The sequence below is a fragment of the Linepithema humile genome, chromosome 1, assembly GCF_040581485.1.
Source record: "Linepithema humile isolate Giens D197 chromosome 1, Lhum_UNIL_v1.0, whole genome shotgun sequence".
Taxonomy (NCBI): domain Eukaryota; kingdom Metazoa; phylum Arthropoda; class Insecta; order Hymenoptera; family Formicidae; genus Linepithema; species Linepithema humile.
Genome location: NC_090128.1, coordinates 21,326,157 through 21,342,383, shown reverse-complemented (window position 1 = coordinate 21,342,383; position 16,227 = coordinate 21,326,157). Strand labels below are relative to the sequence as shown.

Below are 16,227 nucleotides of genomic sequence, written 5' to 3'. Positions count from 1 at the left end.
CAAGTTTTCAATAAAAAATTGAAATTTGCATCTAGTTGCAGGTCTATTTACTTTTAGTAATAAATGCTGTAACAATTATAATTATAAATTGTAACCTAAAACTGAACTTGATTATTAATTAAAGTTTAAAGATACAAAATATAATAAAAAAACGAAAATAAAGATTTAATTATTATTGATCAAAATATTCTAATTACGACTTTATTATTATTTACTACTTGTATATAACACATTTAAAAAGTATAAAGTACTTTATCTGATAAATAATAATATTGTTGAAAAATTTGCAATAGAAACTCAATTCAAGCTCATTAGTCGTTCAAAATTTTAATCGATATTTTAAAAATTACATATATTTATTCATAGTGAAAGTAAAAAAATTATTCATAAATAATCTCGTATCAAAAATTTATACATAAAATCTATAATATAAAATATAAATTGAAGAATCATGCATGATCTGTGAAGAAATTAAATCATATGTCCATGATATATAATATAATGCATTATGTACAATATTCTTATGAAATATAACTTATATTACAATAAAGTTGTGTGTTTAAACAAAATTCACCATATACGCACTATACAGATACACAAAATTACACATGTGACACGGTTGTATATACAATATATCAATTTACGTTTTCTGCTTCTTATTACTCGGTCCACTTTCTGGATCATCGGGTTGGAAAATTGTTTTTGGTTGAGTCTTCTTGTATGCTGGTGCGATCCAGTATGGCTCCTCTTCCGCTATTTTTGCGTACTTCAGAATAGCTTCCCTGGGATCCTGATCGTCCTCTATTCGTTTGCTCAGTCCGAGATTACGTATGACATAAGAACTGAGCGTTCCTCCTGAAGATGCTACTCTTCCGCCTTGTCCAGAGGTGATAGGCAGATCAGGGCGTCTCGATTTAACTGGATCAAGCCTATCTTTTTCCATCTGCTTGCGAACTGACTTGGGTCTGTCCTGGCGGAATAAGGGGAGTGCGTGAGGCGTTATAATCTGTTGAGTAGACATTATCTCGATGTGCTTCTGCTTCATGTGTGTCTTGACAACACACAACTTGGCGCCTCTCATGCTCTTCTTGGGATCATAGTAAACTTTGACAATGCCGTTGCCACAGCCGACAAACACCTGGTTTAACTTTGGATGCCACAGTGTTTTGATTACATGTGAATTTGTCACAGGAATTTCCCTGACCAAGTCAAACGTTTTACTGTCATAGAATAATATCCTGCCAGTTGTTATCCCCTTATTTAAGGATTCTCCTGTAACAATCATCGAATCATCCGGGCTGAACATGCAATCCGTTGTATCGTAACGCGAGTACAATCCCTTTGTTTCGAAGACTGGCGATTTAAACGCTCGCAAGTCCCACAGTTTCAGAGTATCGTCACAAGCTCTGCTTGCCAGCATCTGTCCAAGGTATGAAAAGCTCAAGCTTGATATTTCGCTGCCCTGCATGTGCGCGTTTCTCAGAATGAGAGACGGGTTCACAAAGTTCTTTCTGTGATCCCACATCTGAATTGAGCCATCAATACATCCGCACGCGACAGCTGCGCCTTCTCGACTGTAAGCGCAAGTGGTAGGTATAGTCTTCACACCATTTTGCGCTCTGCATTTTATCAGATTCTTGTGTCCACGTGGTCTATAAAGTACCCATATTCTGCAAGTGCTGTCTTGAGAACAAGTCAGATATTCCTCTTTAATGAACGGATGCCAACAGCCACTGTTCAGACTAGCAGTATGACCTTTTGTACGCGCCATGTCTGTGATGTACTGATCGCCTTTCACAGTTTCACACTTCTCGAAGCCGTCTCGATCCAAGACTTTTGCCTGCGCCGATCCGGATATCACCAGTATCACATCTCCTGTCATGGAATACTGCAAACACTTGATAGGATGGTTTTCACAGGGCTGTAAGGTCCTGAAACTTTTCATAGACGTGTCCATACCAGCAAAATCCCAGAAGCAGACGTCGTAATCGACAGATCCTGATGCTAATCGAGCTCCAGATGGATCCGCTGCGATTGCAATGACTGCTTTAGTGCCATGAACCATTGAGACCTCTTGAATGCAAGGAATTTTATTTTTCAGCGTTATTTCTTCTTCGGTGTCAGATGATTCTTCGTTATCATCATTGTCGCTCTCGTCGTCGTCCTCTTCCTTCTTTTTTCTCGTATCTGAATCCTTTTTTGTATCTAAAGTAGTAGATAACTCAAGTGGTATTGGTGGGCCAATAAGGTCATCATCCTCGTCGCTCTCCTTACTATCATCCTTTGTGGATTCTGAACCTTCTTCAGAAGGCTTCTCCTTTTCGAGTGCAACTGTTCTAGTGCTGCTGAGAGTCTTAGTAATATTCTCCATCATTTCCTGTACATCAAACGACTTGGCCTTCTTACCGAAACCTGTAATGCCCATCATCTTCTGTATATTTTGAGTCTCCTCCTCATCCTCCGGCTTGATCTCATCCATCTTCTTCACATTGTTCTCCTCACGTTTTCTGCCAAATGTGCCGAATCCGGAACTGGAACTTTCCGCAGATGTCTCGGGCACTGATTTATTTAAATCAGCGCTTATCTTGCCAAAGGTTATAATCTTCTTCGAATTCATGCTGCTGATTCAACAATAATTAGTAATAATTTAATTTCGACAAATTTTATATTAAATCTACTCTTTATCTACTTACTTATATGATATTATATATCATAATCGGAGTAAAGATTAAAGAATATGAACAATTTTATACTTGTGCAAATTGTGTACACATGCGATCCATTGTTTATTATGAAAAGTACAGTGTGGCCAACGTAATCGCAATTCAATTTGAGCGAACTTTAGGTATTTTGTTTTTTTACTAGCTTATGAGAGTTCTATAAGGCAGCTTTTCAACAAAATTACGTATAGTTGCATATATCTCTTCGATGGTAAATGCCACAAAAGTCAAATAAATAATAATAATTGGATAAAATGGATAAAATAACTGGTTAAAATTTTAGCCAAAACTCATACGTCTGCTTTTTTCTAATGTCTAAAACGCGGAGCTCACATGTACGTATGTACCTTACGCATGTGTCTCCTCCATTCATGCTGTTTGCTTCAGTTTGCTTCCTGCGTCTCAAATCTGACACTGATGGTACATAACCTTTTTCGAAAGAGATACCTTTTATATAACGTATTATTTATCAAACGCTCTTAAAGTTTCAAGTATCGCAGCCAAAGATATTGTGTGATTGCAAAATAAAATGGATGCACAAACGAACCAAGTAACGTGGGATTTTCTGGAACTTGGCGAACTCTTAGAAGAAGAGTATGCCCATGTGCACTTTGAAAGAACAATAAAGCACATGGCTTTACATCCGTATCACTTAAACAATGTCCAACGGGGTGTAAATCAAATTTTGAAATCATCACTGAACAATTATGACAAAGAGTACGTGACATCAAACACATGCACATCTTATACTTTATATAAACAGCATGCAGAAATTTCTGTCTCTTATATTTAAAACATACATTGTTAAATGTTAATTAAATTTTATTGTTTAAAAATACAAAATACAATGAAAAAGAAATTAAAATTTATTAATTAAAATTTTTAAGTTATATTATTATTATCAATTTGTAACTTGTATACAGCATATTTACAAATATCAAGTAAAACTAAATACTTAATATATTATAGAAAGTATAAGTAACACATTTCATTTTTAGAACACATTTTAGGGTTACTTTGTCTGATAAATAATATCAAACATTGAGAAATTTTCAATTGAATTTAATAAAACAATTTTATATTTCAGGCTAAAAGGCTTCCTGTTAGCTTTCAAAAATCCTGGATTGCTTGCGATTAACGAGGTATTTTATGACTCTCCCTTCATTCACATTGATGTGGAAGCAGATTTTTATTTATTTCGTCCTACAGTGGGATCTTTCTTAAAGGGTAAATTATATTTCTATTAGTTATCATATTATAATTACTACATATACTTACTGTGTTACAAATAGCTTTATAATAATTTCTGATTTACAGGTATAGTGAATAAGAAAGGTTTGGATCATATTGTAGTGTTAGTTCATAAAACATATACCGTATCTATTCCGAAACCAGATGATACTGAGGAATGGCTAGGTGATATGGTGGAAATTGGTCAAGAAGTTAAATGTTACATACGTCAAATAGATAACATAAGTAAGCCACCTTTTATATGCGGTATTTTAAACAGTGATTATTCACAAGGTTGCAGATTGCTTGATAGCACAATTAATATTACTGATGTGGTTGATACTACTGTTACTACTGATACTACTGAAAATTACAATTTGAATATAGAGTCATATAAAGATATAAAAACAGAAAATGCTAATCTGTCAGATTTCGGTGTTACTGAACCAGAGAGAAAAAAGAAGAAGAAACATACAAAGAAATCTAAGATTCTTTATCACACAATGTCAGATTCAGAACCAGATTGCGGTATTAAAATAAAAATAGAGAATCCTGATCCTGTTGAAGATTGGATTATTAATGAAAAATCAGAGAATCAAATATTTAATGATCACAATGAATTGGTCCAAAATGGGAATTTAGAATTGCATGAAAATCACAAAATCAGTTTGAAGATAGAGTCAAATAAAAGTTTGAAAAGAGAAAGTTCTGTCCCATTAGATAATATTTCTGAAACGGAGAAAAAAAAGAAAAAGAAACATGTTAAAAAACGTGATCCAGATGCTGAATTTACTATAGATAATAAAGAATTAACGTTTAATAAGATAGAGAACACTGTCTTTAATATTAAATGTGAAGAGAAACAACGTAAAGATAGGAAAGATGGTATTTTAGAGGCCGATCTTTCTGCAAGTATTTCAGAAGTCACTATATCCAAGAAACATAAAAAAAGTATGAAAAGGTTAAAATCAGAATCGGAAGTGGAAGATTATGTTCCTGTTAAAGTAAAGATTGAAAAACCTGATGTATATATAGACGAATGAATTAAAAATACATAAACTTATGAAAAATCATTTTTATTTAACGCTAACTTGTACAATATAACTTGGTACAAATTATAAATTTTTCTAACTGATCAAACTATTTGGCCGATTCATTCGGCGATAAAAGTGGATAAAATCTAGATAAAGAGAAAGGAAGTGTAATAATGTAATTATTTTTGTAATAACTTAATAACAAATTAGCGTTCAATAATAAAAACAATTTTTCATAAAAGAATGCATTTCTAATTCATTTAATTAAATTTTAATTGATACGGAATTTAGCAATAAAATGAAATAACTATGTACAGGACTGACAATAGCAATATGTGATACAAAACATAAAAACACTTTTATTGATTTTGATACAAATTGTTTTAACGTACACATAATTGTGTACTCTGTAAATCGGGCTTGGACATTTAAAGCTCAAACTGTGCACTGTCATCGTTACATAGTTGAATTTTATACATAGATTCACATTCAAACAATTAATTTTTCTTATTTTAGTCTTGCTTTTCTTTTATCAATTCCAACAAATACAGATATTTATAGACTATTATAACTGGATGTCAATTTTGCAACTGTCTCGGAAAATTCAATCTATTAAACACTTAACAACGTTTTTGTACTTAGTGGATATTAACGCCGTTAATTATGTTTGATTTTAATTGGATTTGTACGTCGATAGAACATCGCGAATTGGACATATCATTTGATAGTTTTTACATTAGTGCACATTCTAAATTAAATAATTGTAAGTCATTGTAAATAATAGTCTCTCGTACTGTACATAAGAAAGAAATTTAGCCCGAATACATATAAAAGATTTTGTCAACATTGATCATGCTAGATGGCCAAAATATAAGATGCCTTGTAAATATTTCTCATTCCACTTTTTAATATTTGACAATAAACTACAATTGTATGTGTCATGTTATTTACATTCTTATTTTGCCACATTTTATTCGCGTTTCTCGTAAATTTATTATTACGATGTTTTCAAAGGTCCAAATATTGATGCGCGCGTGCGTCATGCGAAAGAAAATCTGAACAAATGATTAAACTGGGAACGACATTAAATGACAGAAGAGTTAATAAAATATTAACTCTGAGAAAAAATATATAAATTAAACTTTACAATAAATATACTCTGCCACTTTTAATCAGGTGGTTCAGATATTCATTTGCAGAACGGATCAGATCTTTTATCAGATTCATTGGATTTTGTGAATAAAAAGTTTATTTTAAAGATTATTCGTAATTCATGATTGCTATTCTTTCGCGCTTCATTAGTGATCAATAATTTGAAAGCCATTACACGATAGTTTTAAAAATCACAAATTTTGAAAAATTCGACGATTACCGTATTTTGTTCAATTGCAATATTCGTTTCAATTTGTTTTGAAGCAAAAAAAAAAAAAATAATTACTAACATAATTTAATATTTATCATTATTCAGTTCATATCGTGTTTTAGAATCATATCATGTTTTTGACATGATTTTAAAATTATGTAATGCAAAATAGTCTATTAAAACTGATATGTAATCGCTCGCACAATGAATGCCGCACTTGGTTGAACAGTAGAACAAATTGTTTTTACGCTGACAATGGTTCTTGCGATTGTAAAAAATATTTTGCAATTTTCTCTTTCAAATCTGGGACGTACGCATACAAATGCATATATCGAAATATAAATGTTTCATCGTAAATCTTCGTATTCGTGCCTCGCACGAACTAAGCGCGGAATACATGGCGCGAGCAATAGCACAACACGTATTTTTATCATCCTAGATTTATCTCGGAAAATTTCGTATTCACTGGCGGTCTATGTTTTTTATTTACGCGGCACATCTTCGGAACAGCGCGACTTATCATGACGCGAACGCGCGCGAATCAATTACGTTTTCTCAGCCCCTGAGAGTTTTTCTCTCAAAATATTACGAATATTCTTACAATTTAATTAGGTACACTTAAAACGTCATATCACGCGCACGTACACGCGTGCTTACGTATATTTACACGTACAACGTCAATTTGTCACAGAAATACAGTTATTGTTCGCACGATACTGTCCGCACCATTGTCACTAGCGTTTAATTTTCGAGGGCGTTCATTAACGTTCACACATATCTCGTTGCTGAACACGAATTACCTTGTCGTGGGGAAAAAAAAAAAAAATTTGCCGAAAAGACTGACGACAAACGGATAGCTATATAATTCTGCGAATCCACGGATATTTCCCGTTTCGGAAGAACGTTTGTCAACCAGGCTGATCGCAATTCGGAAGCCACTGCTCGCTTAACTTAACGGAGTCCTATTCCTTAAAAGCACCATTTCAGCACCAAGGTAGTTCCAAGCGTTTTGTTCGGCCAAGCGGGCGTTCGTTAATCCTCGCATTCTCACATCGCAGACTAAAATGTGTTATGCACTACGGCAACGGCCAGGGCAATCCGGAAAAATCCACAGGACCGCCCAGACCGGCGTCCGCCTCCAGCAGGCTCATGATGACAGCCATCGCTGCCTCGTCGTTGCCATCGGACGGAATCGGATTCGACGATTCGTTAATCGCGGTGCCGCCGATCATATCCATCATGTCCCCGTCTGGTGACGCTCCTGAAAGGAGGTGGATGTTACGTTGTGCGTGATATCGCTAATATCGACACGCGGATCGTGCTCCTACCGACAACAGAATCGACGCTACACTTCGTGCGGCTATCAATCCGTCAGCTGTAATCTCTCGCACGCGAAGAAAAATCATATTAAATCGATAAAATTTTTTTTATTTTCTTTAACGCCACACTAGCGAAACTGTTCTTCTATTCGCGAGTCTCGCTCGATCGTTTTTCTCTCTCTCTCTCTCTCTCTCTCTCTCTCTCTCTTTCTCTCTCTCTTCTCCGAGTAATTTTGGCAATCGCACTACACACCAAGAAACGACTCCTTAGAGACAGTAATAGCTATGACCTTGGTCGTTCGCGATGCTGTTGAGCTGCACGTTGTTCACTACATGGTTGAACGTCGACGTCGGATCGCTGCTGCTGTTGTCGCTGCCGATGCCGCCCGGCTGTATCACGTCCGGCAGCCCCTCCGGTGACGCCGTCGTTGTGATTTGTGACTTTAATAAAAAAAAAAAAAAAAAGAGGATAATTAAAAACATCAGTCAGCCGGCAGCTTCGGCCAGATGTATTCACCTCGATGTTCAGTAAACCAGGTTCCGTCCCTGGACCGGGACTGCTGCCCGAGGAAGAGTCTTCGCCGCGTCTTTGCAGATCCAGCACCTCTTCCGCTATTTGCCGACCGATTTTGCTCACTTCCACGTGACTCGAGATCAACTTTTCTAACGCGCCGTTACCTAAAAAATTAATCTTTAATTAATAACTGCACATTTGACACTCGCGCAATCGTCGTGCAAAAACGCGCCCCAAATCGCTACTTACTCTGCGCGAAGTAATCGTAATTGCCCTGCACGCTCGAGTCCTCGGATCCGTTGTTTCCACCCGGACGCGCGTCGCAGCTGAAAAAGTAACAGAGAGGTCTTTATACGGTGTTATCGCGCGCGGAATGTGAAACACCGCCGTGATCGCTGCTTACAAGATAGCGGAATTCTTGGCGATTAGATATTCGATATCTTTGGTCCACGGATTCCGGAAGGACTTCCACTCGGATTGCAGCCTCATAAAATTCGCGCCCTTGCTTCTAAACCTGTAGATCTGCGAAAGCGATAATTCATTTTCGTTTAGAAATAAAAATATATTTTCACAAATGATTGTCTTCACGACACACCGTGCATTATTAGCATTCTATAGCGTATTAGCACACTTCACGTGTGCGCACCGACGATGTCACACAGCAATTTTAACGATTAATGACTTTAACTCTTTTTTTTTACGCTCGATTATCACCGAGAGAGAGAGAAGGCTGCAAGCGATAGTCGATGATTTATTTGAATTACCTGCGTAGTAACGCGCTCGGAGGTCTGCAGCGCGGCTTTGTGAGACTCGGCTAGATGAGGAATGTCGTCGTGGTGATAGTATTCGTACATGCTGGTGCCCAGCAGCTCCTGAGGTAGAAAGCCCAATACTGGAGTAGCTCTAAACGACGAAGAAAAATCATCCTCTCATAATGTCGTGTGCGCACAACACGTTCGAGCGACGGCTATTCCGCTCGACGGCACGAGAATATACCTTTGGTCGACGAACAGGAATTTGCCGTCCATCGCGTGACGCGAGACGAACTGTATGGGCCTCAAGTGGGGCTTCTTCGACGGCAGCGCGGCCGTTGATATCACCGTTTGAACCCGGCCGACTGCGACCAGGCAGGACAGATTGCAGGCGTCGCCGTCGGCCTCGCCCTCCTGCTCCTCGAGGCCGATCTTCGCGGGCGCCCAGGACTTCAAGTAACCCGTGCATTGAATCACGCAATACTTCCAATCTGAAACATCGAGGGACGCGTGCGGATTTAATTACCTTGCAATCGAGGTGGAATCCAAATGTCACATTTTACGCATCGTTTTACTTCATCAATATTTTATTTATTACATACGTATTTTATATGGAATCGTAAAAGATGAAATCGTGGATGAGGAAAAGGTTTATGATTTGCCGGCGAGATATTTGAGATAAAGATATATCGGCGATCCCCTTTCACCGGCCACCGCGATACTACGTACAGTCTCACACTTTTCACTTTTGACGAACCACGCGGCAAATATTCATGCTGTTTCTCCGATCGTGCGTGCGACTCTGTTCAAAAGACATTCGTGTGCATCGCATCACCGACATTCGAAAACTTCGAGTCGCTGTGCGTACTTTTTCGTCGCTCATATTTTTCCGCATCACCAGGCGCTACGCTTCTTGAAAGAAGTTCGAATTCGTTACTGGAGAGAAGACACGAGTCGGAATCCTTTCTCGCAAAAAGAAGAAACGATTGCGTAATATCGAGAGAGCATTTCAGATCGCGCCTTATTTGTAATTATTTTTGTAAAAAAATAAAAGATGCATTAATTAGCAGTTGCAAGACAACTTTTTTCATCTTCTCTGCGACGATCGACTAAAAATCTCAGTCTCGCTTTCTTCTTTCATCTCGCGATACGAAAAAAACTCTGTTTTGCCAACGAGATTGTCGGCTCACGCGAATTCACGTACTCACCGACGTTTTGCCGTTTCTTTCGCTTGTGGCAGCCGCTCGTGGTGTCAGTTTCCTCCTTCACTTCTATCTCCTCGCAACGCACCCCGTCGACCTTACGCTTCATCCGACAGAAGAAAGATCGCCGGGCGCCGGGGCAAAGCCGCGACACACCTTGCGGCACGTCAGTTTTCACCGGTAACATGGCTGAAAAACAATCACGATGACAGCAAGGATCATTCGATCGTCAATCGGCTCGTCCGTCGCCTCTCCTTCTTTCTCCCGATCTCGATTTACGGTTCTCCTCACCGCGAAAATACTTTATTGCACGACGTTAATGCACGTCATTACTAATGTTTTAAAATACGACGAGACTAAAAACACACTTTGATCGCATCGCGAACGTAATGTTTGAGGAATCCTGACATTAGACCCGTTCGGCAACTCTTCGACTCCTCGTCTTGTTCGTTTCTTGCGAAACTTTCGCAATATTCTTATCTGGCAGTAGGCAGGCTAATTCAAAGATGTTTATCGGGGGAGCTTACGCGAGCAAAATGCTGTCGAGCGACTGACATTTATCAGGTGAAGGTGGAAGAGATGTGCGCAGCGAATAATTTGCGTTTGCGATGATCGATTCATGAGGCAACATTGAAAGGTGCTATAATTAATAGCTTCGAAAATGGAAAGTCTTCGCAGTCGGAAAAATCATCGCTCGCGCGCGCGGATTTAAGACGCGTGACGATACGGAATGGCTGCAGCGATACTTACTTTTCGCGTCGATCAGTCGCTCTCTCGGGCTGAGATCGGAGGATGAGAGCTGCTCCTTCACCTTGGCGACATCCTTCGGATGCAAAATATCGAACCAACTTTGACCCAACAGGTCACCCTGCAACAGCGCAAATATCCTCGATACGACAATAACTTGAAGCCGATAATATCGGTAAATATGCAAGCGGCTATTGCTGTAAAATCTTGAATTTGTTAACGTTTTGTCCGAAAAAATGACGAATTATCTATCGATTTCATTAATCAATTATTATTTTATATTTTGGCAATCAATGAAATATTTTATATTAAATATTAATCAATGCAATAAAAAAGTCATACAAATTTTTGAAGAGGACCCGCTTTAACTCACTCGTTTGGTTCATGTAGGCACTTATTTCTTTTTAATTATCCTCGACAAAAACCTAATTCTGCGGCGTTTAGAAATGCAAAAATGATGAATGGCTAGTCAAATCGCGAATTATAAGTATAATGGCAATATGAATCGCTGCCAATCAAATGATTCATAAATACATAAGTCATAATTTCCAAGTCATAATTCATAATCAGCGGAATAAACTCGTATCGCAAACATTATCCCCGGACAGAGGCTAACGATGGCACGAGGCAGCGCAATTAATTAACCATTAGACGGAGATAGAGACTCGTATGCACGCGGCTGTAAATCCCAACACCGTAAAACTCCACTGCCGCAATGTCGATATTTTTCGCACGCCGCGTCGCCAAGATAGATTTCGAAGCGCGGCCGTAATCCGAGAGCTAAGAGCAGCGACGTAATCCGGTACCTGAGAATAATTGAGAGTCTGCAAGACGGACTCGGACACGTAGAGAATTCTTCCACGATCGCAGCCCACTACGAAGACGAAGCCCTCCGCGGCCTGAAATAAGACAAGCTGCTTTCCGTTACGCTGTGGAGATTAATTGCAAATGCAATTAATGCAAATAACAAACGTTAATTGCAATCGAAGAGCTTGCGCCGACCCGAATCCACGCTTCTCGAAAATAGCGATCGCGCGTTTTTTTTTTTTTACGACGCATAATTCTATTTCGGAAAATGTGGATTCAAGGCGGATTTAATCATTTTTGTTAATAACATTAATATCCTCCGCTATATTGTTCCGTCACATTGGCTTTAATTCTTTTTTTTTCAGTAATTGAAAAATAACATTGATATTTTGTCCCCGGATTTGATGACAAAACAAGCTAGCGAATTTCTTTTGCAAAATGTAGTATTTTAGTGATTTAGTACTTCAAACGGGATTTTGATGGGATACATCGCGCTGAGCCGGCATAAGCCGGATTGACTTTTCGTTTCACGCATTTATCCAGCCAGTCGCAAAAATATCACCTGTGCACGACATTTCGCGCCGAATAGTTCGCGCGATATTCCGTGGATATAAATACTACGATATCATTTATCGTTGCGCCGACTAAACGCCGGCGTTGCCTAACCGTGTAAGGCTCGATATACTGCATCGTCGATCGCGCTATGTAACATTCATTAATGTCAATGTACTTCCATATACGCGCGGTGTGAATACGCGCGCGGCACACGAGTTTCGCGTTTACTTCTTTACGACCGTTATATTATTTGCACACCTACGTTCTCCTCCGTAAAGTTCAAATACGTCATGGAAGTATCAAAAGCCGAGCTCTCTCCGCGGATACTTCGGTACTGCGAGCGCAACGGACGCGTACGTTCATCGCGAATTAAATGCCCATTCTAATTATCGACAATTAACGATTTCTGCTGCGTGTTACAAGTGTGAAAAAACCGAACGTTCTTTGCGGTCCTGCAACGCCCAGCCGGATCTCGCGAGGTAATAAACGTTACCGATTCACAATGGAGAGCTTTATGCCGCAATTATGCGCGTTTAGAGCCTGGACCGGAGCCGATCTGACTCGGTATGCCGGGCGTGGTCATTCACTCGCGGATATTTTCTTACGGCGAGCGCGAACGGGCGAGAAAGCCCCGATAAAAGATAAAACCGTATGTGCCACGTATACATGACAATGAGAAATGTCTAGAAATGTCCGACACCAGCGCGAATTGTATGTATTCAAACGGAGAATGGAATTTGTAAGGTGGATAGTCTTATCGGTTTTTGAGAGGAAATATCTGTTTTTACACAAGCAGAAAAGAAGAGATTAGTATTGATGTAATTTTCATAAAAAAATAGACGCTTCGAATTTTCTCCAAAGTGTACACTTCATCGTCACGAATTATGAATTTTATGCGCTTAAAATATCGAGATCCAAATTCATCTCAAAATTGTACTGCAGTGAATTTTAACGATATATTACTTATATTACATTAATATGAAAACAAGTATTGGATTTTTACTCTGTTAAAAAAAATTTGAAAGGTAATTTAATATGTTGCGCAAAAATTCAAAGGTTTGCGATGTAGAAACGTGCACAGACTCGTTTACGACAAAAGAAAATATTCTGTTCATTGACGCACATTCTACTAGTTGGAACCTCTCTCACGCTAATTGGTTCGGAATTAAAGGCGTAGGTGATTTGAGAGCGCCTCGGCCTAAGATACTATTAACGCGATACTATAAATCTACATGCTTCAAACCTTTCCTTTCGCCGGCACGAGACCAACTCCGGTAAAAAATCCGTAGCGGGAGAAAGGGAGTTATATACACGCCGGTTTCTCGCTCCGCTCTCGATCTCGTGCAAAAGGATTACAAAAGATACCAACGGCCTCCTATAGACCGTGCAAAAATGTATGCCACAAATAAATTTCAAATTAAAATACTAGAAACTACAGCTCGGTGAATTATCCGGTCTTGCGATCGTTTAATTCACTTGAAAGGAATTATCGCGCGTAAACAATCGCACTCAGAAATCACTCTTAAAATTGAACAAAACACGAAAAATGACGCGACAGAGCAAACAAAAATATAATTTACTGATAGAAACATACTTGTGTAAAAATTCAAGTTTCACGCGTGCGCATAATTGTCAAAAGACTTCATTATTTTTCTATTTCTGAAATTATTCGTTGCGCAGAAAGTCTTTTAATACTTTCGATTATACTTCAAATGCAAACTTTGATAGTTGTAATTGTTGTCAAAAATGAATATCTTTAATAATTTTAATAGCACCGTTTATGGATATTATGCAAGTACCGTTCAGACTGGACTTACTTGAAGTATCAGCGTCTTGAGTTCCTGATCGCTGAGAAACGCAGGCTTGTAGTGACCTTCCGTGTATGAGGTAACCGCGCCGAGGATAGTCTTGAGATGCTGCACTGCCATTCGCAGCACCGTCAACTTGTCTAGCTTCCGCGACATCGCGTAACACATTGGCACCATTGCCGAGAGCTCGGTGATGTACGTATTCATCTTGTCCCTCCTGCGCTTCTCTATTTCACTGTGGTTCTGTCTAAAAATACGAGAGTACCGCTACAATTTGCCATTTTTTTGGACAAAAAATAGAAGTATGACATTTATTACATTTACACTTGATCTCTCAACAAGCCCTATAATTTATAATGAAATTAAACAAGCTTCGAGTTTGTTGTTAGCTACAAAATTTATCGACCGTGACGGAGAAATATGTAGTCAATATTATGAGTGTCACATATTGATAAATTTATTAACAAGCTAGAAATAAAATTGAAACTTAAGAGAATTTTTCGCTCGTTTAACGTAACACCTTTCGTAGTTGCATAAAATGATATTCAGGTGGGAAATGTTATGCAATTTCATTGATATAAATATAAAAATTATGTAAATCGGATATATCTATATATAAATCATTGGACTAAATTCGACATTTCTAAATCTTTTCAAGAAGGATCGCTAGCGGTTCTCTCTCATATTTCTACATCTTCTATTTCTGTATCTTCTCCACCTTAAGTTCGAGGAATTAAATGTCCACGTGTAGAGCGTCCCATTGCCATCGCCGTTGTAAACACGAAAACAAAACCGGAATGTGCAGAGATACCGAACGACGTAGTAGCGGTAGTAACGTACTCCCTGCCGATCTCAGCGAATTTTTCTTGCAAAGGTCTGATCCACGTGGATCGGGCTACGCCGGTCCACGCGCGTTTTAAATCAACGTCTGCTGACTTTCTTATAAAGCTCGGGTCCGAGCAGGTTCGTCGCGTGCATCCCAACAACGACATGTGTCGGTTGTGTACGAGGGAGGGAGAAGGGGGACAATACAACCCGTAAAACGACGCTCTTTTCAAAAGCGCGCCGCTTGATTTGCCAAGAATTCGCATTCATGCCGCACGCGGGGGATAAATTGCACGGCGGAAATCGTTGCGGCGGCCAAAACTGGTTTCGATCGACTTCACATCGGATTATTATCGCAATTATATTCTCATTCTAAGGACATATCGTAATACGTATCGTAATATCCGGCAAAGTTTTATATCTGACTTAGTGGGTCTGTAGAATGCACGGTGCACGTATTCTGAATTTTAAGAGGTTATGAAAATCTACTGCCAAATGCAATAGCGGTCAATGAAATGTACTCAGCAGGATTCTTCGAAATAACCTGTTTTTGATAAGTACTGTAAAGGTGGGAAGAATTAAATTAAGTTTATTTGGATATATATAGATAAACACGAGCTAGGAATTAGTTCAAGTTCACACTTATTTTGAAAAAGTGTCGTGCAGTATTTATAAAAATGGTAAATCGCCGAAAAATGACCGAAAGTGAAAAATCACAAATATCACAAAATATTAATTATTAAAAAATATTAATAATTGTTATTGTTATACGTGTGAAATACAAATTTATTAAGTAAGTATTGTTTCTATTGTATATTGTCCTATTTTTATAAATATGTAAAAATATATCAAAACAATTCAACAAAAATGTTCTAATCAAAATTACGGGTCGTTAATAATGCCATTTAATATAAATTTTACGATTTAGCACAGCACTTTGCTTCAGAGTTTAAAGAAAACAATAATTTCGATGAGTACATTTCATTGACCGCTACTGTATATTTAATATAATATAAAAAAAATTGTAAAAATATATAAAAGACGTTTAAGAACATCTTCATATATTGAAAATATCTGTTAATATTTTTTTAAATATTTGTTACGTCTAAATAAATTCTTAAACTAATATTAATGTGCAATGGGCGAATGTGATGCGTTAAAGTGACGCGAAATACTTCACAATCGAACGACTGAGCGGCACAATACATTGGATTAGTAACGTCACTGATGAAGCCAAAGCAAAGAATCGAGGTAGGTCAAGGTGGTGCTCACCTTGACAATATCTGATATAATACTACGTGATAAAGGTAATCGCGCTAACTGATATTACGTTAAAGATTCGAATTGATTG

General features: G+C 38.2%; 3 protein-coding genes across 5 annotated transcripts in view; 1 reads left to right on the top strand and 2 right to left on the bottom strand.

Moving 5' to 3' along the window:
• Positions 1–483: 483 nt before the first annotated feature.
• LOC105669673 (gastrulation defective protein 1 homolog) lies at positions 484–2,823 on the bottom strand. 2 transcript variants are annotated; one of them, XM_067355808.1, is made up of 2 exons: positions 2,694–2,823; positions 484–2,621 (listed from the first exon to the last, which is right to left on the bottom strand). In XM_067355808.1, the coding sequence occupies exon 2, from the start codon at positions 2,615–2,617 to the stop codon at positions 641–643; it is 1,977 nt and encodes a 658-aa protein (XP_067211909.1). In that variant the 5' UTR covers positions 2,618–2,621; positions 2,694–2,823; the 3' UTR covers positions 484–640. The 2 variants fall into 2 exon arrangements, with proteins under 2 accessions (XP_067211909.1, XP_012218151.2); XM_012362728.2 differs by having other exon boundaries at positions 484–2,618; positions 2,694–2,818.
• A 146-nt stretch (positions 2,824–2,969) lies between these two features.
• Polr1F (RNA polymerase I subunit F) lies at positions 2,970–5,925 on the top strand. The gene is made up of 4 exons (XM_012362788.2): positions 2,970–3,140; positions 3,206–3,437; positions 3,808–3,947; positions 4,038–5,925. Exons 2-4 carry the CDS (start codon positions 3,250–3,252, stop codon positions 4,991–4,993), a joined length of 1,284 nt encoding a protein of 427 aa, XP_012218211.1. The 5' UTR covers positions 2,970–3,140; positions 3,206–3,249; the 3' UTR covers positions 4,994–5,925.
• Positions 5,319–16,227, bottom strand: part of cyc (basic helix-loop-helix ARNT-like protein cyc) — a 20,596-nt gene continuing 9,687 nt past the window's right edge. Inside the window, exons 5-15 of one of the 2 annotated variants that reach the window (XM_012362786.2) lie at positions 14,061–14,298; positions 11,688–11,780; positions 10,885–11,002; positions 10,141–10,323; positions 9,177–9,423; positions 8,945–9,083; positions 8,584–8,702; positions 8,430–8,506; positions 8,184–8,344; positions 7,957–8,107; positions 5,319–7,608 (exon numbers count right to left, since the gene is read on the bottom strand). In XM_012362786.2, coding sequence (XP_012218209.2) covers positions 7,424–7,608; positions 7,957–8,107; positions 8,184–8,344; positions 8,430–8,506; positions 8,584–8,702; positions 8,945–9,083; positions 9,177–9,423; positions 10,141–10,323; positions 10,885–11,002; positions 11,688–11,780; positions 14,061–14,298 — 1,711 coding nt within the window. In that variant the 3' untranslated portion in view covers positions 5,319–7,423. Of the gene's footprint in view, positions 7,609–7,956; positions 8,108–8,183; positions 8,345–8,429; positions 8,507–8,579; positions 8,703–8,944; positions 9,084–9,176; positions 9,424–10,140; positions 10,324–10,884; positions 11,003–11,687; positions 11,781–14,060; positions 14,299–16,227 lie in introns of those variants that run through there. The other variant, XM_067355745.1, reaches the window with a different exon arrangement.

Coding starts and splice junctions, on each gene's coding strand:
- LOC105669673 (XM_067355808.1), bottom strand. CDS start 2,617: ATGAATTCGAAGAAGATTATAACCTTTGGCAAGATAAGCGCTGATTTA.
- Polr1F (XM_012362788.2), top strand. CDS start 3,250: ATGGATGCACAAACGAACCAAGTAACGTGGGATTTTCTGGAACTTGGC. Junction 3,438..3,807: donor CTGAACAATTATGACAAAGA/GTACGTGACATC, acceptor TTTATATTTCAG/GCTAAAAGGCTTCCTGTTAG. Junction 3,948..4,037: donor AGTGGGATCTTTCTTAAAGG/GTAAATTATATT, acceptor TCTGATTTACAG/GTATAGTGAATAAGAAAGGT.